This window comes from Corvus hawaiiensis, chromosome 11, assembly GCF_020740725.1.
Source record: "Corvus hawaiiensis isolate bCorHaw1 chromosome 11, bCorHaw1.pri.cur, whole genome shotgun sequence".
Taxonomy (NCBI): Eukaryota; Metazoa; Chordata; class Aves; order Passeriformes; family Corvidae; genus Corvus; species Corvus hawaiiensis.
The window spans coordinates 20783317-20806914 of NC_063223.1; the positions used below are offsets into that span (position 1 = coordinate 20783317).

The 23598-nt window shown below is 40.6% G+C and overlaps 1 protein-coding gene across 4 annotated transcripts in view; it reads left to right on the forward strand.

Moving 5' to 3' along the window:
• Window positions 1-23598, forward strand: part of IARS1 (isoleucyl-tRNA synthetase 1) — an 89401-nt gene that overhangs the window by 44771 nt on the left and 21032 nt on the right. For all 4 annotated transcript variants that reach the window (XM_048315417.1, XM_048315416.1, XM_048315414.1 and 1 more), the window contains exons 15-24: window positions 1689-1815; window positions 6645-6718; window positions 7040-7234; window positions 11294-11380; window positions 12047-12130; window positions 15455-15602; window positions 18354-18474; window positions 22208-22299; window positions 22639-22716; window positions 23104-23225. In XM_048315417.1, the coding sequence (XP_048171374.1) occupies window positions 1689-1815; window positions 6645-6718; window positions 7040-7234; window positions 11294-11380; window positions 12047-12130; window positions 15455-15602; window positions 18354-18474; window positions 22208-22299; window positions 22639-22716; window positions 23104-23225 (1128 nt within the window). The remainder of the gene's footprint in view (window positions 1-1688; window positions 1816-6644; window positions 6719-7039; window positions 7235-11293; window positions 11381-12046; window positions 12131-15454; window positions 15603-18353; window positions 18475-22207; window positions 22300-22638; window positions 22717-23103; window positions 23226-23598) is intronic.

A 23598-nucleotide genomic window follows, 5' to 3' on the forward strand; every position in this document is an offset into this window, starting at 1 on the left:
AGTAACGAGTCCCACGCTGAACCAAATCGGGAAAGCCTGTATACATTTCTAAATTTCAAAGCAGGGCTACAGATGTCATGTGAAACATGAGTCATTGAGTTTGTTTAAAATTTTTTTATATTAGATTTTTGTTCAAGAAGTGTTACAGGAGAGACAACTTTGCAGCTGAAAGTAACTCCAGAAATAGCGAGGGAAGCTGTGGAACTTCAGGCTGATATTTGGTGAGGCTTTTAAGGGTAGTTTTTATCCACTTGAGACAACATTGGCATCACGAAGCCTTTAGATCTCCACATGGCTTCATCATGGGTAAAACTTTTAAAAGCCAGTAGCTTTTCTTTTCATCAATAGTTTGCTTTTTTTTTTGTTCACACTTATTTCATAAACCTCCTGCTGCTGGGCCAAATCCTACCTCAATGTGTCATGTGAATCCATTCTTTTAATTTTTCCTGTAAAGGAACCTTTCATCTTTGTTACTCTTGGGACTGATCTGTGATTAAAAATCTTCAAAAAGAAATACTTGACAAGAGGACCGAGAGCTTCAGACAGAAAGATGGAAGAGACCCTCTGTGCTTTGTAGCTTGGCTGCTCCCCCTTTAGAAACTGTGGCTCTCCTAATCCAGCTCAGACTTTGGGAAGGGCCTTCTTAGACTGGAAAAACAAACCCAGCAAAACTTGCCATGGTTTGCTCAGTAACTGTTCCAGAGCTCCTTTATTGTTGTGAGCTGCTCATTCACAGCTTCTGTGTTTCTGACAGTGTCTTGAGGTTGCTCTTTCTGAGTTTCATTTGAGTTTGGTCTTTTTAAATGCACCTTTAGGCAAGAAGGGAGCATATTGTTGACCATAAAACCCATTGCTTTTCTTCATCTGCACATAATCATTGGATAAATAGTTAATTGTTTACATCCTGAGAAAAAACTAATGGTTCTAATCAAACCACCAGGCCACTTAGCACAACCAGGAACCTTGCAGGGCATGGGGTTCTGGCGTTAACCTTTGAGCTCTAAGACACTTTCACACAATGAAAACTTGTCTTTAACATCCCTCAGTGCCCATTAGTGCTCAAAATGAGGTTTTAGCAAGCATTGATAGGGTTCTGTGGTTGGGGGGCATGTTTTGTTTCTTAACTGGGTAATTCAAAGTGAGATGATCAACAGCTTGGAAAGGATTTTTTGTATGATCTATCAACCTGAGTAATGTGCATGTACCTGGATGCCCACACATAATCCAAAGTGCCTTTTCACGTTATTGCTCCAGGCTTTTTACTCTTGGGAATATCATTCAACACCAAAATCGGTGGCTGTTCCATTTTCTATATGTAATTTAAATAGTTGTGTTGTGATCACCCTTAGCCATAATCCTCCACTGTTGGACTGTCCTGAGGACTTTTGGCCATTGTTTCAGCCCTAATGAATCTATTCTATGTTGCACATGTTTTCCTGAGTTACTTTATAGTAAAATAAGCATGGTGTTGTTCACTTCTGTAGCTTACTGGGCATCAGAAGAAGGCACCGTTGTGTTTTTTGGCAGCACCTCCACAGGCCTTGCAGCAGCCAGTGCTGTAACACTGCTTTAAGTCATATCAATGCTGAAATGAACTTTTTTGATGGATGAAATTGAATATGTAACCAATTCTTACCAGCTAAGTGGAGCATAGTGCCATATTAATCCTTTTGTTATTTTTGGCACAGGGTTCCAGATTTTGTGAGGGAGAAGCGCTTTGGGAACTGGCTGAAGGATGCCCGGGACTGGGCCATCTCTCGGAACCGCTACTGGGGGACCCCCATCCCTCTGTGGGTCAGCGAGGATTTGGAAGAGGTGAGTGAGGAAATGAAAGGTCCCATTGCCAGAAAAGCCTTTCTGTACTTGTTTGCTTATTTTGGTGCATCTTTGGCTGCTGCAGTCTGAAGTTCTATTAACGTGTTTTAGCAGCATATCTGTATAACCCATCTGTATGTGTATAATAGGTGACAGATCTGTGCATATTTATGGGTGTGTTTGTGTGCCTGTACAGGTTTGCTTTGCCTTTGCTTGAGAACTGCAGGCAAATTTTCTTGGTTTTTACATTAAAATTAATCTTGCCTTTCCCAGAAGAGTTTGAAGTGATAGCAAATCTAAAGAAAATAATAAATGCAGTGAGAAAATGGCAAGGAGGGGATTTTTCTTTTTTTTTTTTTTTTTGGTAACTCCTTTAAGTCTCCTTTTGAAATTCTGGTGGTTGGTTACCTCAAGCCAAATGAGTTGCTGAAGGCATAAAAGCAAGTCCACCACAGCAGAACAGTGAAGATACATATTTGTAGTGCCACAAATGTGAATGTAGCAGGCTGTAAAAATATGAATCTAGTGGAATGATGAAAATGCATAATGGGAGTGCTAGAAATGAGCTTTGTCAAGTTGTAAGGTACCCTGCATTGGTAGCACGATGCAGAGGGCATGAGTGCACACACAATTTTGATGGTTTTAAAGCTCTTTCTGAAGGCAAAATGGGTTAGGGGGTTTTTGTGTGTTGTTTTCCTTGTTATTTCTATTTATTATTTGCGTTGGGTTTGTTCCATTAGACACATGTGATAAGCCTTCCTCATGCTGGAGGTAGAAAATGGTAATCAGGGTCAGGATGTCCATGGAAGGTAAATACTGGTGGCAGCATCCCAAACCTTTATTTTTATCTCTCTTGATTTGAAAAAGTTTTATTCTTCATTTTAAACCTGAAAGACCTGGAGTAGGAAAACATCTGCTAGAGAAGTATTTTATGATCTTAAACTTGCTATTGCTTAGATGTGCACCATAAAGCATTTTTTATTTCCTTTTCACTGGGAATCTTGGGAGATAGAGGGAGGGAGATACTCCTGCAATTAGGATTTAAGTATCTAAGAAAGCCTTGGCATTGGATTCTATTTATGCTGAGAGTGTGTTTGTAAATTACTGACAAACCAAGTGCTTCTGTCTCTCATATAACAGTTAGAGTTTAGTTTGAAGACTGACAATTTATACACACTTTTTTCACGTTCATCCAACATTTCTAAGCCCCTTTTTTGATATAACGATTTTTTTTTTAGGTAATAAAAAGGCTTTCAGTTTTGTGCCTGGGTATTTCATTCTACAGCTGAAAAGGATTGTGTAAAGGTTTCATTACTTCTACTTCCTGCCTCTAATAATATTGCATTTTCTGTCCAGTCTCCCCATATCTGTATTCCTGTGTGTACAGATTTTTTTTTGCTTTTCTAGGTTTGATTTGTTAGTTTTTAATAACAAAATGATGTCTAACTTGGAAGATTGACCTTTCCTTTGAAAAGAGCTGCAAATACTCCTCAGGGCTCGGTGTTCTGAATAACGATGGAAATACCAACAGGTCTATTATTTCTATCCATAGATGTTACACATTTCTGTTTGCTCCAGTCTGAATATTGTGCTTTAACAGCTGAGTACAGCTTCTGAACCAAGCTAAATTTCAAGTTAGGTTTCTTTTTTTTTTTTTTTTTTTTTTTTTTTTTTTTTTTTTAAATATTTACTCTCTTTTTATGCTTGTGAGATACAGCTTGAAAAACAAATACCACTGGAACTGATGTGGAACTTAAAGCTTAGGTGACATCTGCTCTCCCACTAATGATATTCCCTCAGAATTCCCAGTTCTACTGCAGCCTGGTGCCGTGTGGGATTGCAGAGCAGCCTCTTCATGTCTTGCTCTCAGAAGAACACTTTGTTGCACATGATTATGCTTTGCATATTAAAACCTGGAGAAGTAATAGCAATTCCTTATTTAATATACAGCAAGGTGAATTAATTGGTATTAAAGTGAATTTTATTACAAATCAATAACTGGTTTCGCAGAGTTTTATTTTAGTTTTCTTTTAGCATAATTATCAGGTAGAGACACATAATGGAAGTTAAGTTTTGAAGCTTGTGTTTATTGCCATATTTTTGCAGACAGTTTATCATTTTAAGCTTTCAAATTCCAATGATTTCCTCAGTGGAGGAACACATCTCATTTGGATTAGATAATAAAATTTTTAATATAACACCCAAGTTGGTAAAGCAGACGTGGGCTCATTTTATAGGACTTGCATACAAACTACAGAGTTCACTATTCAGTGATGTTGTGGAAGTTCTCTGATTGTTTCCTGGCCTGTCACTCATGGTAACCCTGCCCTAGGCTGGCTGCCCTCAGTCTTGCCCAGCAGAATGAGAGGGCTCTGGCTCTGCTCTCCTGAGGGTGAGGGAACCTCTCCAGGTGCATTTTTGGGCTGCTTTGAGGCTGCATTAGGCCACTTCTGGCCGACTGTTGCAGTCATTTCTTCTCTATTTAATATTCATGAGATGCTTTCTGGAAATCCCAGAATGTCTTTCTGACACACTGTGCAGGCTTCTTCCTTTCTGTGGGCACTCCTTACTCCTCAGCTGAGGTACTGAACAGAGCTGAAATGGCAAACCCACAAAAACAAGCATTTTTATTTAGGAGGGACTGCAGGGCTCTGCCACAGGAACATCGAGTTCCACAAATGCTGCTGGGGGTGGCTTTCTCTTCCTACTGATGTGGTTAATCCTGGATCTAATGTTCATTTTGTTAGCAGGGGTTAACTTTGACCTCTGGTTTCACGTTGGGTCTTGGAGGTGCTGAAACAGGGTTGAGCAGCCCCCAGTCCCCGTCTGTTTGTTGCAGTCTTTGCTGCTGTGCAGTGTTGGTAGAGCTGGTTTTGAAGCTGATGTGAACCATAACATGGAAGAGGAGCTAATGCCTGGTAGGGAGAAGGCCCAGGCTGTGAGAGCAGCCATGGCTCCTGAAGGGATGCTCCAGAGCAGAAGCTTTAATTGGAGAGCACAAGCCTGTGTGTTCCTTGCAGAAACGAGTGGGTGCGGCCTAATGAGGGATGGAATTCGATTAGCATCTGTTTGCTGCATTCTCCCCTTGCCTTTTCAGTATCTAATGAGCTCCCCTTGGGACAGAGGGGCTCCTTCCTTCTGCCTTGGATAGAGGCAGTCTTATTCAGTGAGGGGAGATCTGTGTTCCTCTGAGGGTTGGTGGATTTTTCATTATGAACTTTGGTTTATTTCTTCTGTGAGTGATTTCTGGGTGCAGTTCTGCATCAATATTCAGGATTTTACTTCAGCATTGAAGTACTTGTTCAAAAAGCACCAAGTAATGAGCAGCTTTTCTCCCAGAGCTTAGTGTCAAAGTGTATTCAGATATAAAGGTTAGTGAAGGTAAAGTAATTGGTGTATCCAAGGGCATTTTTTACCCATTTCTCTATTAATACCTTTTCTTCCTCCAGCAGTGCTGAACTAAGCACCTGCTGCTGCTCACTTGAGCCTGTGTGTTTGCTTATGGGGCCACACGAATGAAGAATAGATCTCAGTTAAAAATAGTTTGTTGATGAAGATGTATTTTTACCTGGGATCAATCTCCCAGTGTAGTTTGTGTGCATTCTGCAGGCTGTTGTACCTGGCTGGTGGAATCATTGTCCTGCCTCACTTCCTTTCAGAAAAAAAGACAGATAAGTAATGAAAATTTGCATTTCCAAAGTACTTTAACAGTAGAAGATGGTGATTAGTAGTGCAGATCAGCACTTGAATCAGACTGGGAAAATCATGTCTTAAAACCCAAATCAGACTGAGTTTCTGTCTTCTCTGTAATTCATGACAGTTTTTTGGAGTTAAATGCACCAAAACCTTTTAGTTAGTCACAATTTCCATGTGTATACATATGCATATGTTTAAGACTAGCTACAGGAATTGAGCACTGCTCTGATTTTTTGTATCTTGAGAGCAACTTAGAAAGTTATTTCATATGAAAAATGTCTGGCCTATTTACAGCTTCATTATGGTGCTACATTTAACTCCTTCCCTGTCAGATCTGTCAAACCCTGGGGTTTTTCCATGGGACTTCTAAATGGGGCTGATGGCATGTGGGACAGCATCACCAAAATCCAGGCCTGTACTGCAGCTTGTGGCTCGTGAGTCCTGGCAGATGAGAGAGGCCACAGGGCTGTGGGAGGGCTCAACTTGACTAAAAACTAAAGCAAAGAAAGCTTTGCTTTTCTGCTTCTCTCATAGAGTTTTTCAGAATCATTGTTTCATGATGTCAGTGCAAGTCTGGTGTGGAAATTTGCATTTTTCTTAAGAGTTTGATGCAACAAAACCAAGAAAATTCTTTCTTAGCACCCTCTTTGGTAGCTGTGACACTTTCTTCACTTTAAATAAAAAGCCTTTAATATGTACAATTTAATGTACCTGAGATGGAACACTTATGGATAATGAGCTGCTTACTTTAGGGGAGGAGCCTGGGATCTGAAACTCCTATTTGTATAAAAGTCAGTCATTGAATTTTCAGGGGTTGTTGGTTGTGGCTTGTTTGAAGCCCCCCTGCCCCCAAAATCCCACATTTTTTGGTAACCTGCCAAGATTCTGCTGCTTCCAAGTCTCCAGTTCTTGTAACATGAGTTGTATTAAATCAGAGCAGTGGTCTCTAACATCATTTAGTGCTGTGTTAGATTTAGGAAGGAGATCCTTGCACAAAATTTTTATTGTTTTTTCAGCTCTGTCAGCTACTACTGGAGATTCTGACTGACCTATAGGTCTTCTGTCTGATGTTAGAAAAAAAAATTGCTACTGTGTGCAAATAACTGGCTAAATTTCCTGAATTTCTTAAACAGGTGGTTTGTGTTGGTTCAGTGGCAGAACTGGAAGAGCTGTGTGGAGTGAAAGTCACAGATCTCCATCGAGAAAGGTGGGTCAGAGACCCTTCACTGGGTGTTAGAAATAGATGAGCAGACATAAAAAAAAATTGGGTTTTTTTCCCAAACAGATTTAGAGAAAATAGAAAAGTTGTAACAGGACTTGTGATTAAGACATATAAATTCCATTTTTTTTCTGTCTTGAACACTGTTAATATAAAAATTACAGAGATTGCACAAAGGAAATGCTGAGCTTTTTGAAGAGTCATTAAAACAAAAGCCAAAACTGCTGTCATCCTAATCTACCAGCATAACATGAACCTCTCCTAACTGTTGGTTTTGTGTGGGGTTCCTGGGTGGTTTTGTCCCCACAGCGTTGACCAGCTGAGCATCCCGTCGCGCTGTGGGAAGGGCTCCCTGCGCCGCGTGCCCGAGGTGTTTGACTGCTGGTTTGAGAGTGGCAGCATGCCCTATGCCCAGGTGCACTACCCCTTTGAGAACAAGAGGGAGCTCGAGGATGCTTTCCCTGCTGACTTCATCGCTGAGGGCATCGACCAGACACGAGGATGGTAATTTTCTGCCACTTTGTTATGTGAGGTTATTGCCTTGTGTCTGACATTTCAATGCTTAAATATACTTTCATAATTGATATTTATTTAACAGCGTTTTATAATAGTTAATGCATTTATTTCAGTACTTTTATATCTTCAATGCTATGCAGGTAAGTGTATAATTAGTTTTTTAAACTAAAACATGAGGTAGCCTAAAGCTTGGTGACAAAAAAGTTGTTGTAGGAATACAGTGTTAGCAAGAAATCTTCCCAGCTCTTGTGGAAAACATCATTAGGTAACAGGGCACATCTTTGGCCTGGTACGGAAAAATCAGCTGAATTATCACAGAAGTGGAGTTACCTTCTAGAGACAGAGCTGCAACTGAGTCAGCTGAAATGGAAGGCAGTGTTTTGAACATTTCAAGCCAATGCATAGCCTGGTAATTTTTATCCCAAGACTAAATCTGAATTTTGGGTTTATAGGAGTGCAGAAAAAAATTAAGTCAGACATTATGTTGTTAACAATTTACAGCTTACAAAAAAAATTTTCACATTTCTTAGCTGTAAACTTCATCTGCTTCTTTCACTCTGGATAATTACTTTTCCATCATTGGTGAAAATTTTTCTCTGATTTTCTGTGGTTAATGTTCTCATACATACTTGTATGCCTACATACAGTTGTAGTTTTAGCATTGCAGAGTATTTAGTCCATGTTTGAAGTTTGAGGTTGACTGCGAAAATGGACAGATTAAGATGAATTCTTGTGTTTTCTGGATTAGTGAGTTTCACTGTGTCCAAGCAGAACTTTTCCATCCAGTAACTTGAGGTATTAGAGCTAAATGAATTCCTCTGGAATACAGCTGGCACTTCCCTTTGCCCACTCGTCTACTCCCCCAACAAACCAAGAAACCAGAGCAGGCAGGATGCCAAATACAACTAAATTTATGATTGCAGTGAAATGTCTTCACTTTTCAACCCCTTAACTGTGTTGCAAAAAATTAGCTACTACCTCAGTATACAATCAGATACTGTTGGGTAGCAAAAGGAGGATAAAAACTTAATTTTTCCTCTTTAATATCTGGAAAAAAATTAGAAAATAGTGCTTTTGTTTTCTTTTTTAATGGAAGAACTCAGGATAAAGACATTTGGTGTGAGCCCTCAGACTTGTGTGCCCTAGTCAGGGTGCAAGAGGAGACTTCCCTTTTGCAGTCTGGGGTAGATTCCTTTTTGCTCTTAACATCACTATAAGAGTTCCTGGGAGTCTTACCCAGAGCCAGGTGTGTTTCACCTGTCTGTGGTGGGAAATCAAAACAGCTGCCTCAATTCCTGCTGCTCCCACCTTTCCCAGGTGCTCCTGGCTGTTAATGAGCCAGGGCTTTGCTAGCAGCAAGTGTTGTGTGATTTGGAGTAGAGCACTTCTGATTTGTGAGAGACAGAAGGAATTAAGGTGTGAGGTCTAAGAGAACAACAAGCAGGTGAATTCTGAAGTGTTGAGAGCACAGGATGTGATTTGTATTTGGCACATCCTGTATGAAGTGTGAAGATTGAGAATGGGGATTGGTTTTGTGTCAGGTCAGAGACTGTAGCTGCTGTAAAGTGAGGACTGGGAGGTGGGGAAAGGCTCACAAGGTGGAGGTCTGGTGGCTTCTGGTTCACTCCACGGAGGAGAAAAAATCAAGAGAGAAAAGGGGAAAATTAATGTAACAAAAGTGATTGTCCAGGAAAGAGGTATTTTTGATGACTTTCTGCATGGAGAGAGAACCAGCTGAATTATATTTGTTAAAGCCACAGGACAAAACCTTAGAGTAGCTGGGTTGCAAGACTGGCAGTCCAGGCAGAGTGGTAGGAAAGGCTCTGTCTCTGTAGAGGGAAATGCAGCAAGATTTGTGGTCGTGGTCAGAATGTGGTGGCCCACAGGGAATTCACAGCTGGAGGGTTTTGGTATGAACCACAGGATCATGAATTTACCCACAGCTGTTCAAGAAAAAAGGGAGAAAAGATTTCCCTCCCTGTTTTCTCCTAAGTGGAAAGTAGAGCAAAGGAGTAAACTTCTGTCCCTGTCATGGCTTTTTTACTGTTGTTTGACTGCCAGCTGTTTATCTGCAAGGACATACCTAGAAACAGACTGAGATTTGGTGAACAGAAGGTAAAGCAGCAGAGAAATTGAGGAAGTTTCCAGGAACCAAGTGTGTCTGTGGACAAGATATTTCTAAAATAAGGTGCAGAAAGACATTCCTTTAAAATATTCAGAGTGAATGAGGTGAGTTTTAAAACCACAACCTGAGGAAGAATCAGAAGAGTTCCATCAGAATATGTGGATCACAGGTTCTCAGAGACAGTCTTGTAGCTGTCATCAGCTAAGGCACCTCATGCTGAGGCTCTTTGGGTTTGACAATTTGAACATAAAATCTGTGATGTATCCTTGGATGCATTTTTTCAGTGCCCACAGTCTGCCTGTACAATTTTCATAATACAGGGAATTAGGAAACATTTTTCAATATTGCCTAAAGAATACTGAAATCTCTCCTAGTTGGTTCTGCTTTGTGCTTTTTACCTGCAAATTTGGGTCCTCTAGTATGAGAATTTGTGACCAGTTTGCAGAAAGTCCTGGGAGTTTGTCAACTTTTTAGTAAGTACTAAGGAAGAACTGCTGTGTTTGTAATGAACTACCAGCCCTGTAGGCTTGAGGTGTCACTCATCTGAGTAAATACTCAGATATTTGTGTTTAGGAGTTTTCTTAAGGACGTTAAAGATCAAAACAGGGATTTTGAGTGCAAAAGTTTGTGTGCAGGTGGAGGAGTATTGGTTAAAATTCATGAAATTAGACTGTAGTTTAATAAAGAGAATTTGTATCCTACAGTGTGAGTTGAGGTGATTTTGAGAGTTAAGGGCCTGTCTGAGATAAGCATCAGAGTTGTCATGGAAGTCACTGAATAAATGCACGCAGCAACCTCTGCAGAGGACCCTCAAATGTCAGAATAATGCTTTTGCAATTATAGGCTGCTTTTTGATAAAAACAACTTTGGAACATACAGATGGATTTTTTTTTTTTTTCTTTCCCCCTCTGGAGTGTTTCTCCACTAAATCTTCATGCAAGTATGTAGTTCTGAGACATAACCTCCTGTGCCTTGTTACAGCTTTTTTATGATCACCTTCTCTTTGAAGGTTGCTAAGTAGTTGTCAGTGTGATGCCTGCTTTGAACCAGGAGAGCTGTGGCCACCCTCCAGTTACCTTCTTAAAAGTAATTACCAACAGTGCAGTTCCAGCAGCTCACACATCCCTCCTTTGGTGATGGCTTTGGCTCCCGAGTGTGAAATTATCACATCATCCTGCACTTCCACTTAATTTCCCAGATATAATCATAGATCAGCCTTGTGAACAACAGGTGCCTGTGCTTGCTCCAGCACTGATTTCCAAAGTGTCTCAGTTTATAGAGTGGTTGTAACACATCAAATAGAATGGGGAGGGAAACTGCTGCTGCCCTTTGTTGTGGGAACATTCTCTTATTTCCTAGTGTGGCTGATTTAAGCAGGTACCCACAACCTCCTGATCAAACCTTTGGCTGGACTGGAAGGAGGCTCCTCCCCTTTTTGATAACTTGCTTTTATACTTTTATACTGTGTTCCATTGCCTGTCAGGCTGAAGAATACACAATTAACACACACAAGTGTGCTGGTCCTGTGTGCCATGTTTGGTCCTGACCTATCCCCTGCTCACAGGTTTGCAGTGAGCAAGTAGGAAACTTGTTCAGGGGCAGAATTCCCTTTTTTGTACTAAAGAGGAAAAATGCTGCAATTTTCTTCCTCATGATCTTCCTAATGCTTCCTGTTAGAATTTTTCTGCCTTCCTAGACTAGTAGATCCCAGCTGAGCAAACAGCCTGATAATGCTACAAATAGGAAGATCTACTTTCAATAAGCTCCTCTTCTGACTTTTTGCCACATAAATGTTCCCCACACTTAAAATTTATCTTTGCTGGAGGAGAGCACCATAATGAAACATTAATTTTTTAATGAAGACATGCAGGCTTTAGCTTGGTGTATTTATAAAGTCACGTTTATGTTGTCTCTTGTTTCAGGTTCTACACTTTGCTGGTGCTGTCCACTGCTCTTTTTGGGAGGCCTGCTTTCAAGAATGTCATTGTGAATGGCCTCGTCCTTGCCAGGTTGGTGTCAATCAGCTCCTTCCTGAGCAGGTTTTTAGTCAAAGAATGTTTCAGATAAGTCCTGCAAGTTGTAAATGGAATGTGAAATGGACTTTGGAGCTGTTAAGACTTGCCAGGGTGATATCAGTGCTGCAGGAGATAAGAGGCACCTGAGAGTGAGAGGCTCACACATCCCGGCTGCCTGCTGCACTGGGTTCTTTCCAGGAGGATTAGTCCTGCCTTGAGAGAGAAAATGAACAACAAGAATAGGAAAGAAATTACACCTATTATGCAGAGCAAAAGGGATGATAAATGTAGCTTTAAATGTAATTTTAAGTTAATTATATTTGTTTGCCTTTATTTTCGAATGAAGCTTTGCCAGTGGGCTGGAGGGATTGATTCAAAACAAGTGCCTGTTCCCTCAGCTTTGGTAGGAAGGACAGATTTCCTGCTTAGATTTGAAACTTGGGAGCCTCTTGGGTTGGGTTTTGGTTTTTTTCAGTTTATTCTGTGGGCTCAACAACCCTACAGAAACGATGTGCCAATATATAGATACATATAATTATGTCTGTGCCACCAGGAACATACTAGGAGAGAAAAATTGAGCTGGATTTGAAGGGCCTTTTTTCTTTATCCATGTTTTACAAGAGTTCTGGGAATTGATACCTGTGTTCTGATATTTTCTAGTGATGGCCAAAAAATGAGCAAAAGGAAGAAGAATTACCCTGATCCGACGCACATTATAAACAGTTACGGAGCTGATGCACTCAGGTGGGATTCCTTTGGTGGATGGTCACTGGGATGTGTTGGCTCCCTGCTCATGGCAGATCCATACCAAGAGGCTGCTTGTGGGGGTTTGACAATTAGCAGCAGGAAGAAAGTTAATTTTAGAAGCTTCTAGACCGCAGTGACAGCCAAGTAGTGTAAATAAAATATTTGATAACAATACTACAAGGTGACTGTTAAATTCTTGTCTTAGAGAAGGGTCTCTGCATAATGCACAAAACATTTGTTTGCTATTTGCACTATACATTTTGTAGAGAGAAAGTGCTTTGTTTTTGTTGATCTAAGTATGTAATTTGCACCTAGTAGTAGTAGTAGTAGCAGCACCAGAAGAGCAGAAGTGGAGCAGCCTAGTGTGTGTAGATAAATTGTCCTGGTCAAACAGAGATTAAACACAGTTCAAGTGGTTCATTAAAATTACAAGAACATATAAAGTAATTACACAGTCACTTGGTGCCCTGCCTTGGTGCACTGACTACATGCATCAACTGGTACCTTGAGGTAAAGGTACAATAAACACATTTTAATAACTGCAGGAATGCAGTGCTTGGGCATTTCTCTAGAGCCCTGTAATTCTTGTGTATATAAGAAAACCTTCAACTACGACACATTGTGTGTTACAGCTACACCCAGAACTGATGGGCTGAATGAAAGCTGAATGTTTGTTTGGGGAAGATGGTTGTTGCTTCTAGATAATTAAAAAAAAAATCAATGTGAAGTTCCTAATTGTTTCAAGCTTTAGCATTTAAAGGATCTAGTACATGTTGGGTAGAGTTCTTAAGTTTAATCAAGGTTGCTCTTTACAAATAAACAAGGTGTGTTAGCAGGGTAGCAGTGTATACAGGTGGCTGTATAATATGAGTGAAAAGGGTTGGAGTTACTCATACTGGAGATTTTTAAATCACAGGTGATGTTTCTGTTGAAAAAAAGACCCCTCCCTTTTTTATAAACAAACCAAAAAAATCTCAAACACCAGAAGTTACACTTCCATTATTCATGTCTTTTTTTTTTTTAATTTCTAAGAAGCTAATTCATTTTTCTTCCAGTGTACTCATTCTTTAATGTCACATTTATTTATACCTACACCCACACAGAGAGTAAAAAGCATTGCAGCCTGGGCTCATTTCTGGAAGGAGCTCTGCAATTCAGTTCTCTGCTTTTTCTGAGGCGCTTTATGTTCCCTGTTAATAGCAAAAGCTACAACTGAGGTTTTTTCCTTGGCACTGTTTCCCTGCAGAGTTACTTTAGCTTTTGCAGTACACAAATATATATGTATATTTTAACTCCAGCTTTGAAGTATTTTCAGCAGTAGCTTGATAAATAGATCAGCGGAAAATACAGCTATAAGTTGGTGAAATGAATATGGAATTGAGTAGAAAGGGCGAACAGCAGAATAGCAGCACAGTAAATTTAACAACCCAACTTCAGACTTAATGAAATTTGAATCCTGAGCAAAATCTGTAAGAAGAGCCAAACCAGTTCCATTTCAGTATTGCTGAGACCTGGGCTGGAGACCTGTCCAAGCTGAGCTATGTCAGAAGGAATTTGCTGGTCATGGTACTTCCAGGCCTTTGCTTTCCTCTGTCCTGGGGTAAGGATTGCTGTTAGAAGTGGGGAGTTACATCCTCTTCTCAAACTGGTCTTAACATGCAGAAGAAATAATGCAGCAATCTGCTGGTTCAGAGGGGTGAAGAGGAGATTATTTTTTTCTCATACATTGTTAGCAAACTTTTAACACTGCCTTGATTTGAGGCAGGTTTTATTTTCTGCCCAGTGGGTAACTGAATGGCTGTAACTAAACTGATGGAACTCTTGTTTTGTTGTGTGCCTTATCTCTCTTTCCATAGAATAAATGTGTCTTTGCATTGGAGTAATTGAGGAAATTGCTCTTCTTTTAACATTGACATATTGTAAGGCAGTGGAGGGCTGCTTTATTAAAACAAACAAAAAACGCAACAAACCAAAAATACCGCTGCACCACCAAACTGTGGCACATAAATAACTGTGATAGAAGGAAGGTGTGGCTGAAGGATAGACCTAAATTCTAGTTTCATTTAAGGACTTCCTAGTTCATTGCCATGAATTGTTCTGTACTTCTGTAAATTTATAATTGGAATTCAGGTACAAATTCACTTGGGTGATCTTCAGGGTCCACTCCCACCCAAGCCATTCTAAGAATATGTGTTTAAAAATTGTTTGTTTTTCTTTTTTTTTTTTTAAATTCAGTACTGAAAAGGCCATTTCTGTGCTGCATTACTGTCTGTTTATTCTGGCAGCTCTATTTTTATCTATTAGTTTTAATGCAAGAAGCCCTCTCTCCTGAAGAATTTATGGTCTGGTATTCTTGGATGTGCTGTGTCAAACCCCATTAAGATTTTAAAGCCTCCTAAAGGAAGTGCCTGTAAAGTTATGTTAGTTTAGAATCATGATTTTAAAAGTTCAAAAATGTGAGAAAACGGGTTAATAAATTTGGATTGAAAAATGCCGCAGTCTTTAAAATGAAAAAATGTTTGGTTTGGTTTTCTTATTTGGAAAATTAAATGAAGTGTTCTAAATCAAGTTTAGATTCAAGTTCTTTTGATACCTGAGTAAGGCCTTGTTTCTCTTTGACTTAACTTGATAGATTCCAGTTTATTTCTAAAGACAGAATGTTTATTTGGGGAAGAAGGTGGGATGAAGTATAAAGATGATTTTTTGTGAACTCAGAGACAGCAAAGAAGCTGAGGGACATTTCTGTCCCTTGTGTAAGTAGCTGGTGTCACCTGGATCCTCTGCTTTATCCCCTCAGAGCTGTCTCTGGAGCTGAGGGACATTTGTGCTGTAGGAGGTCCTGCAATCCTTTGTACCCTTTTGGGGCTGTCTTTCTTGAAAATGTTAATTTCTGCTCTTTTCTCTGGGTTTGCCTGTTTTGTTTTTCTCCTTAGTTCTGTCGAAGCTTTTCATAACTGAAGAAATGAACTAGATTGAGTAGAAAGAGTCTGAGTTGGGGTTAAGGAATTCAAAATATTGCCAAAACAATAGGTGTCATCCTAAAGATGAATGCTAATTCCTTGCAATCTCTGCTTGTTTGATACTGTGATGGCATCTGAGCATGTTTTAGCACTTCAGTTAACTTCTAGAGTAAAAACCAAAAGTTTAAATACAAATTCTGTATGCAGCATCTTAGAAAAACTCCTGTAGCAGTAACTAGTAAATGGCTTTATGCTCAGTTTGTTACATGCCTACAATACAGTCATCTTTGGGGTTTTTAGTGTGAAACTCTATCAGTATGTGCAGTTTTAAGCTTTGAAGTGCTGTGATCTTATTTTGCAGGTTGTACCTGATCAATTCTCCCGTGGTAAGAGCAGAAAACCTGAGGTTTAAGGAGGAGGGAGTGAGGGATATCCTGAAGGATGTGTTCCTGCCCTGGTACAATGCCTATCGCTTCCTGGTGCAGAATGTGCAGATCCTGCAGCACAAGGTACAGATCTTGGGGGGGCTGAGTGCAAGGGATTTTCTGCTTCTGCAGGGTTAAAGGGAGTCAACATTGTAGGGAAACTGAGATTGGGAGGGAGGTCTGGACTCTGGTGGTCATCTGATCTTTACCTCCTTGTTCTAAGTTAGATCAGGTTGTATATTATACTTGCTCTTAATTTGTTATTTGCTGTTTGTACCATGCTTTATGAAGCTGTAATCACCTGCATCTTTCTCTTCTTGGCCAAGCTTATTAAATGGAAAGGAGGAGAGGAAGGTGGAGGACTGCCAAGACATGACAGCTCTCCTTTCTCAGATTGGGGTGCTCTTGAGTCCCTTTTATTTCACATCAGTGGGATGCTACTGCATTCAGACTTGTGAAATTGGAGGTCCAGACCTGGTGTTTGTGGGGTCAGGACACACTGAGCAATTACCTGCTGCTCATCACCCCCTGGGAACACCAGTTAAAGCCACGTGTGCTGGAGGGGATCCCTCTGAGATGTCCCTGCTAAGCCTGGGTAGATTTTCCTATCGGTGTTTCCAGAGCAGCTGGAGGCAGCAGGTCCCACTGATCCTGCCTTAGTGCTGCTGCTTTGTCTTTGCTGTTCCTCTGTGTGGTGTGGCCAGCACAGCTCCAGCCCAGGAGGATCTGTCCAGGAGGATCTGTCTGGGAGGATCTGTCACTTGGGCTGCACATTCCTCTGCAGTGAGAGCAGTGCTAAGCACCACCCAGCTTGAACATGAGCAGAACTGCAGATCAGTCAGGAAAGTTATTTTCAGTAGTGGCTGCTGTGACAGTTTCTTGAGCTAACTGATTTACTGGAACTTTAATTATGAATCTGCATTAAAATGCTTAACTTGGGAATACTCAGTCCTGAATACATTAACCACAGCAAGAAGATTGTCTTCTGTAACATGACAGTAATTTTTTTTAAAGTTATATTTAAATGCAACTTAGAAAAAAGATTCAGAAATGGAATGGAAAGAAAGGCAAATCACAAAAGCAATAATGCTTTAGACTTGTAGATTACATTTGAAGTCTACTGAAAATGCTGGATGAGTGACAGGAGTTTCTACACTTTAAGCGTGAAAGCAGGATTAAAATTTCTTTCTTACAGTAATTTTTCATTAAAATTAAAGATTTGATGTGTATATTGTATAGTTTCTATTGAAACCAATTTTAATTTTTCAGCTGAAATGAATGACAGCAGGTTAGTGCAGACTTTTATGGGAGAGTGGGAGCTAAATGAGAAGTCCAAACCTTGTACTACATGTGCAATTGCAGTGGCAGCCTGGCCACTGTGGAGAGCTGCCCTTTGAATCAATAAAGGCAGCTGACTGCAGAAGTCAGTACAGTAAACAGCGGACTTAAAAAATTGGTTTTACCTGTTTTAGCAACCTCTTTGGGGAAGAAAGTTTGCTAACTCCAGATCCTAATATTTAACAAGCCTTTTTTTAGGATCCCTGGACAGCATTCATCAGAGAAATGTAGATGTTGCCCTGAAAATGCACTTGTTTATCCTGTGTGACCTTTGAATTGTCTAAAGTGAAATTTACAGCTTTTTGCTGTGATCCCATTAAATCTTGCAATGTCAGCTCAACTGGGGATGGAAGACCCCAGTGGAAAATCCAGGTGCTTAAGGAGATAGTTTTGGTAATTCAGCAGATGGATTTTTCTTTCTAAATAGTGAAATCCTTCCTATGCACCATATTAGGCAAAAGAATGTGCTGTTGGAGGTGATAAAGCTTAAATTAGATTTCATGCACAGGTTTAAGCAACTTTGTCATTGTATTCTGCTTCCCGCAGGAGAGAAAGCAAAATCCCAGTGTCCTGGATCAGGTATAATCATGATTTAATGCTTCTTGTACTTCCCCCTTTAATTGTAGTTGGTTAATGACTGCTGACCTCATGCTGGGATTGCTCCTCTCCTGCATTTCTTTCCTATGAATCTTCTCCTTTGTACTGTGAAAGTGGATCTATAGTTTCTGGGTTGAATAATCCAAACAGATTTTTTCATCTGGACTCTGAGGGAAGAGAAAGTCTAAAGGCTTTTAAAACCAGCTGTTAAGTACTGTTTGTAAATCTGAGGGAAAAAAACCAAACCCTGTTTCCAACCTGTGGGAAAGAGATGAGGCACAGACGTGGTTTTGCTTGCCCTGCAGAACCAGCAAGGTGATGACATTTCTCAGATGGCTGCAAACATCAGTGCTCTGGAAAGCAGCAAAAATGCACTCTGTGCATGTTGGATGCTAAAAATTCCACCTGGTTTTTCAGGTTGCTACGTTCATCTGTGTTTTAATGTGTTGGAATGGTCACATGTTCTTAAAAAAGTAATGGTCTTGCTTCTAGGTTTGCTCCCCAGATAGGATCCATATGCATAGTAAATTCCTTAGAAATGCCTCAGATCCTCCTGGATGAAGGAGTTGTGTAGATTCAAGGATCCTACCCTGTGTCTGGAGGCTGGGGCTCACCCTGCACACAGGGAAAGGAGGACTGGCACTGCTTTTTATCTGCTTTAGCAGGCCCAAATCACTGGCCTCATTGGCAGTTAAAAGTTGTGGTGTGGCAGCAGTGGGAGGCAGGTTTTCCATAGCTCCCTCTCTTACCTACCTGTGTCTGGAATTTAATGTTTGCTGGTAGCAAACCAGTGTAACTCAGGGAAGATGCCAAAACAGTGGTGGCTGACAGGTAATTGGATACAGAGGTTTGATTATATACCCTGATGACTTGGAAATGTGCTTTGTGTTTTTATGATAGGATGAAGGAAGAGAATTCCTTTACAATGAGAACACAGTTAAGGAGAGCAATAACATAATGGATAAATGGATTCTTTCTTTCACCCAATCCCTCATCCAGTTCTTCAAAGCTGAAATGGCAGGTATGCATTTTTGCTCAGGGGATCTGGGGGTGTTTCATGTTTGATTGCAGAACTTGCCTGTCCATGCAGAGATTCCCAAATTCCATGAAAGGCTTTGATAAAAGGAAGGAAATCTTTAACCAGCTACCATAATCCATGGAATGCTGCTTTCATGGATGTTAAGTCAGATTTTGCTATGCTTGTTCATGAGATTTCAAAAAGTGATGAGGCTTTTTTTGTCACAGCTAATCCTGTGAGCTCCGTGGTGGAGCTTGTTGCTGTAACAACGTCTGCTGCAGTGCTTGGAGCAATTAATAATATTACAATAGTCACTGAAAGACAGCAGTGAAAAGAAAGCCAAATAGAATTTGGAGAAGCTGTGAAAAAAGGGATAAAATGGGCAGTGCTCAAGTCAGCTGAATAAAATGATTTTGAGAGGTACATGAGCCCTGGCAATAAATTTTTCCCTGGTGTGGTTCCATGGAGAGGGTTTCTTTGGAATCATACTGTGGGAGTGTGTGCAGCAGGGTAGATGGTATTAGGATATGGTATAGCTGTAAGAAGGTATTGTCCAGGTTTTTTCTTCCTGCTTGCTGTCTTTTTATCATCCCATACCTCGTGAGGCTCACAATACATTGGGGCACTTAATTGCAGACAGGAGATGCTGCAAGAACCCCCTGAAGTAGTTGATAAACTTGCAAATAAAGTCACAGTGGGATTTGAAGAGGTTTTGGTGCATTTGAGGGCACTGGAAGCCCAGATACTGGAAAGAAGGTGGCTTTGGCCATTGTCATTCCTGTTCATGAATAAATAAATAACCCCCTCATGCCTGTGGTCTTAAGTTGCCCTCAGAAGAATTTTTAGAAGCCCTGGGCTTGGGAAGGAGGGTGTTAAGTGGGATAACAGATAAAAAGGAAAGAGCTAAATGCCAGATGTGAGTTCATGAGGTCACAGGACAGTCCTGCACTCATCTCTTGCTCTCCCCCCTCTGACTGATGTGATGGTCACTGTCACCAAGACCAGTCCAGTGAGTTTATCCTGCTGTGGTAGATGAATCAGGTCATTTGGTACGAGCAAAATTCATGTGAACTCATCTAAGAACATTTCATTAAAGGAAAAAGGAATCCTCAAGCTACCCAACCCAGGGATATGATAAAAGCTGGCTCTAATTGATGAAAATGTGGCTTCTTCCTGCAAGTTGTTATCCTTGAAATTTGATGGTGGTTTGTGTTGAGTTTCATGTGTTGCCAAGCAGAAATCAGCAGAGCCTGGGCAAGTTTATGTGCTGCATGTAAAGAGGAAAATACTCTGAGGGACAGCAGAAAATTCATTTGTGAGTTTGTGAACCTGGGATCTTGGATCAGTGCATGGTTTAAACAGAATTATTTGTTGGAAGGTGAATATGAGGGCAGAAACTTGAATTCTCTGCTCTGGATTTCTGAGAGGAAGATGAAGCTGACAAAAAGGGATGTGTCAGTGACCATCTTTACAAAGTAAGAAGATCGTTCCAAGCAGGAGAAGAGTTCCTGTTGGAAAATGACAGTGTAAAGGCTTCCAAGGCAGCAGTGTTGGTATGAAATGCTGTTGTCTTGTGGCAGATGAAGATAACATCCTGTGCTCATCAAATGAGTGGCAGTCTCATTTGGAGGGGATTAATAAACTGAATTTTTCAGTTTATTTTTCTGCATAAACTCTGGGTTCAGTCAGGCAGATCTTAATGAGATGCAGTGAATTTGTGTACTGTGACATGATACTCTGGTGCTAATCTCTTTTACAAACCTGTTTGGGGATTTTTTTTTTTTTTAAAAGATTTTCTACTTTGTATCACTTCAAGTAGGAAAAATGTCAGGATGAGACAAGGGAAGATTATAATGGTGACTTAAAAGGTCAAATGCTCGATAAAGGTGATAAATATAAATTCCTGCAGCTGGAGGTGATGGGGTGTAAGAACACACATGTTTGAAGCTGGCAGTGCTGAGGAGACCCCACTGACCAGGGAGATGCTGCAGCTGGGCTCTGCTTCTTCCATTTCATCCAGTGTCTTTTAGAGTGGAGCTGAATTTTACACTGCTCCTGCCTCTGGAAAAATGTTTCCATTAAGTCCAACTTATGTTAATTCTGCTCCAGTTTCTCCTGGCACTTGGAGAGGCAGCAGTGTGGGAGTGGGGGTCAGTGTGGGATTGACCTCACCTGAATAGGCTGAGGGGGAGGAGATGAACCTGTGCCCCCTCCAACTCTGGGGTGCTTGAGAGAGCCTGGAAAAACTCCAGAAAGGGGGAACAGCCCTCTGCTGGTCCTGGATGGGGAGAGCTTTGCCTTCCAGGAGTGTGTGCAGCTGAAGAAGAGGAGGCCCAGCCCCATTTGCAATATTCATAGAAAATAGCACAAGTTACATGTGTTGAAACGTGATGTCTTTCAGGGGTGTTAAAATTCTGCATTAAAAATCAATAAGCCTTATTAGGCTTTTTATTTTCTACTAAAGTGCCCCCTACAAACACTTACTTTAGTAAAACATCATCTCTCGTGATGACTGTAATTAAAAGAAGTGTGTAGTGTCTCCATGTACATCCATGGGTTTTCCTGAGTCACAAAAAAGCAGATTTCACAATTTGGTTACAGCTACTGAGAAGAGAAATGCATTTTTCCAGGCTAATACTGTATTTCTTGTTAAAGATACACTATCCCTGAAGGGTGGGATTTTTGATTATTTTAAAATTTGTTTATAACAGGTCTGTTAATAATGCACAGCTAGAGGAAAGGCTAGGATTTTATAGGAATACAAATTCCTCCCTAAATAATGTCTTCCCCACCATGGTGTGAATCTTCTGGGCATTTCCTTTGTAGGTTTAAATCCCAGTTCTCTGCCTTTAAAAACACTTCTGTTTTACAAAATGCAGTGAAAAGTGTGGTGGAGCTTTTAAAGCCAAGATCCATTTTACTCAGTAGCTGCTTGATTAATGAAACTGATTCAGAATGGAGATCAAGAAGCTCTTGGCTTTTAAAGAAGCTAAATACAAGTTGTTCCTTAGAAAATTGAGTCCTGTGTAAGGTCCATCCTCCCCTGCCCCCCCAGTTTTTCTCAGGAACAGCTGAAATTTGTTTCCCTGTTTTGTAGTGATGCTGGTGATGACCTTGGTGCTGGCAGCTTTCCATGATTTCAGTTACACAGAACTTGAAAATACAGCTCTGTTTATTTCTTACCTCATCAGCCTTGCTGCTACTTCACATTTTAGCTTACCCTGTTACTTAGAAAAATAGTGAAACTGTAATTAATTGGGGGAGGCTTGGTTGAAGTAGGTGTCTCATTTTAAATCTGCTGAGCAAAAGGAGGAAGCGTTGGCAGTAATTAAGAAAATTGTATTTTCTGGTTCTGCAATAATTTCTGTTCAGCTTTCAGCACCTTGGCTGCGTTTGCAGCATGTGCAAATGGAGGATTTGCCCAATCCCCTGCCATTAATAGTTTCTTATCCACTATCCTCTTTACCAGTCAGATAAAAGCATAAGACTCCCATAGTGTCAGTTTGTGTGGGATTAAGGAAGCAATTTGGGGGGGCTGTGTTTGTCTTGAGTATGAGAATGATGCCGTGCATATTCAAAATCCAGTTTTAACAGGATCAATGTTTTAGTCACTTTTTGGAGCTCGCTGCTGCTCCAGTGCTGTGTTTAACACCGGGACTGCAAATGATGATGTGGTTTCGAAGTGAGGAGCTTGCAGAGGGCAGATTTGAACTGCAGGAACCATTTTCCCTTGCAGCTTACAGGCTGTACATGGTGGTGCCTCGGCTGGTGAAGTTTGTGGATGTTCTGACCAACTGGTACATCAGAATGAACCGCAGGAGGCTCAAGGTAGGGATCAGCTGCTGCGCTCCTGCTCTGGCAACAAAGTCCTGGCAGTCCCTGGTAATGGGATTCATGGCAGCTCCATGCAAGCTCTTGGCTTTAAATGCTGTCACTTTGTGCCTGAGAGTGGCACAAAAGTTAACTGTTTTCTCTCTTCTCTGCTTTGTGGGAAAAATCAACCAAAATGCCCAATAATTCTGTTGGACTTGCTGGTTGGAATTGAGCAAAGTGATTACGGTTTGGAAAACAAGTGTATTGCATTAACATAGGGAACTTCTGAAGCCTATTGAAGTGCACTTCCTGATCCTAAAACTGCTTTTTTTTCTTGATGAATTCTTCACTTAGGGTGAGAATGGGACTGAGGACTGCATTATGGCCTTGGAAACTTTGTTTAGTGTCTTGTTCTCCATGTGCAGACTCATGGTAAGGGAATTACACCTCACTCTCAATAACACTTCAATGCAGTTAATGTAAAAGCATCTTTGTGTAGCACAGTTCATTTTCCATCTCTCCCTTTTATTTGCTTATCTGCCCCATGATAGTAAAAAGAAGGCCTGTATCATCTGATTGATAAGGACACGTTATAATCTTTTCCCTGATTCCCAAAAATAACATTTAAAAATCGGGAAGGAGGTAAATAAGTAGCATGAATTCCATTATTTATTTCAGTCTGCATTTTGAATAACATCCCAGTTGCAGACACTGTGTAAGCATTGTTTTTGCTGAACTGTCCTTATGTAATTCATGGTATTACTGATTCATAATGTACAAGCAATAAAGGAAAGCTGGTGATTGAATGCAACATTACAGGCACCATATACTCCATTTATCACTGAGCTGATGTACCAGAATCTGAAAACACTCATTGATCCGGCTTCGGTCCAGGAAAAGAACACTGAGAGCATCCACTACCTCATGCTCCCCCAAGTCAGGTAAGAGGCAGTTCTTAGGTGGCAGAATGGGGGTTTGGTTGGTTGTTGGGGGATTTTTGTTCATTTTTGGGGTTTGAGGGCTTGTTTTTGTTTGATTTCACAGAGCAGTGCTCCCTCACTTGTGTTTAAAACGGCATAACAAGAAACCAAACTTCTTTAATAATGTAAATATTCCTCTGCCTCCGAAAAAACTTCAGGATGTTAGTGAACATGTTCTTTTCTGTGGGCACAGGATGTTTATATTTTGATTCAGATGTGGTGAATTTTAGTCTCTTTGCTGTAGAACATTTCACTTGCAATACACTTCACACTCCACCCTCAATTTTAGCTGGGAATTTTCTTTTCTCTCCACATTTAGGCAGTGGATTTGTGT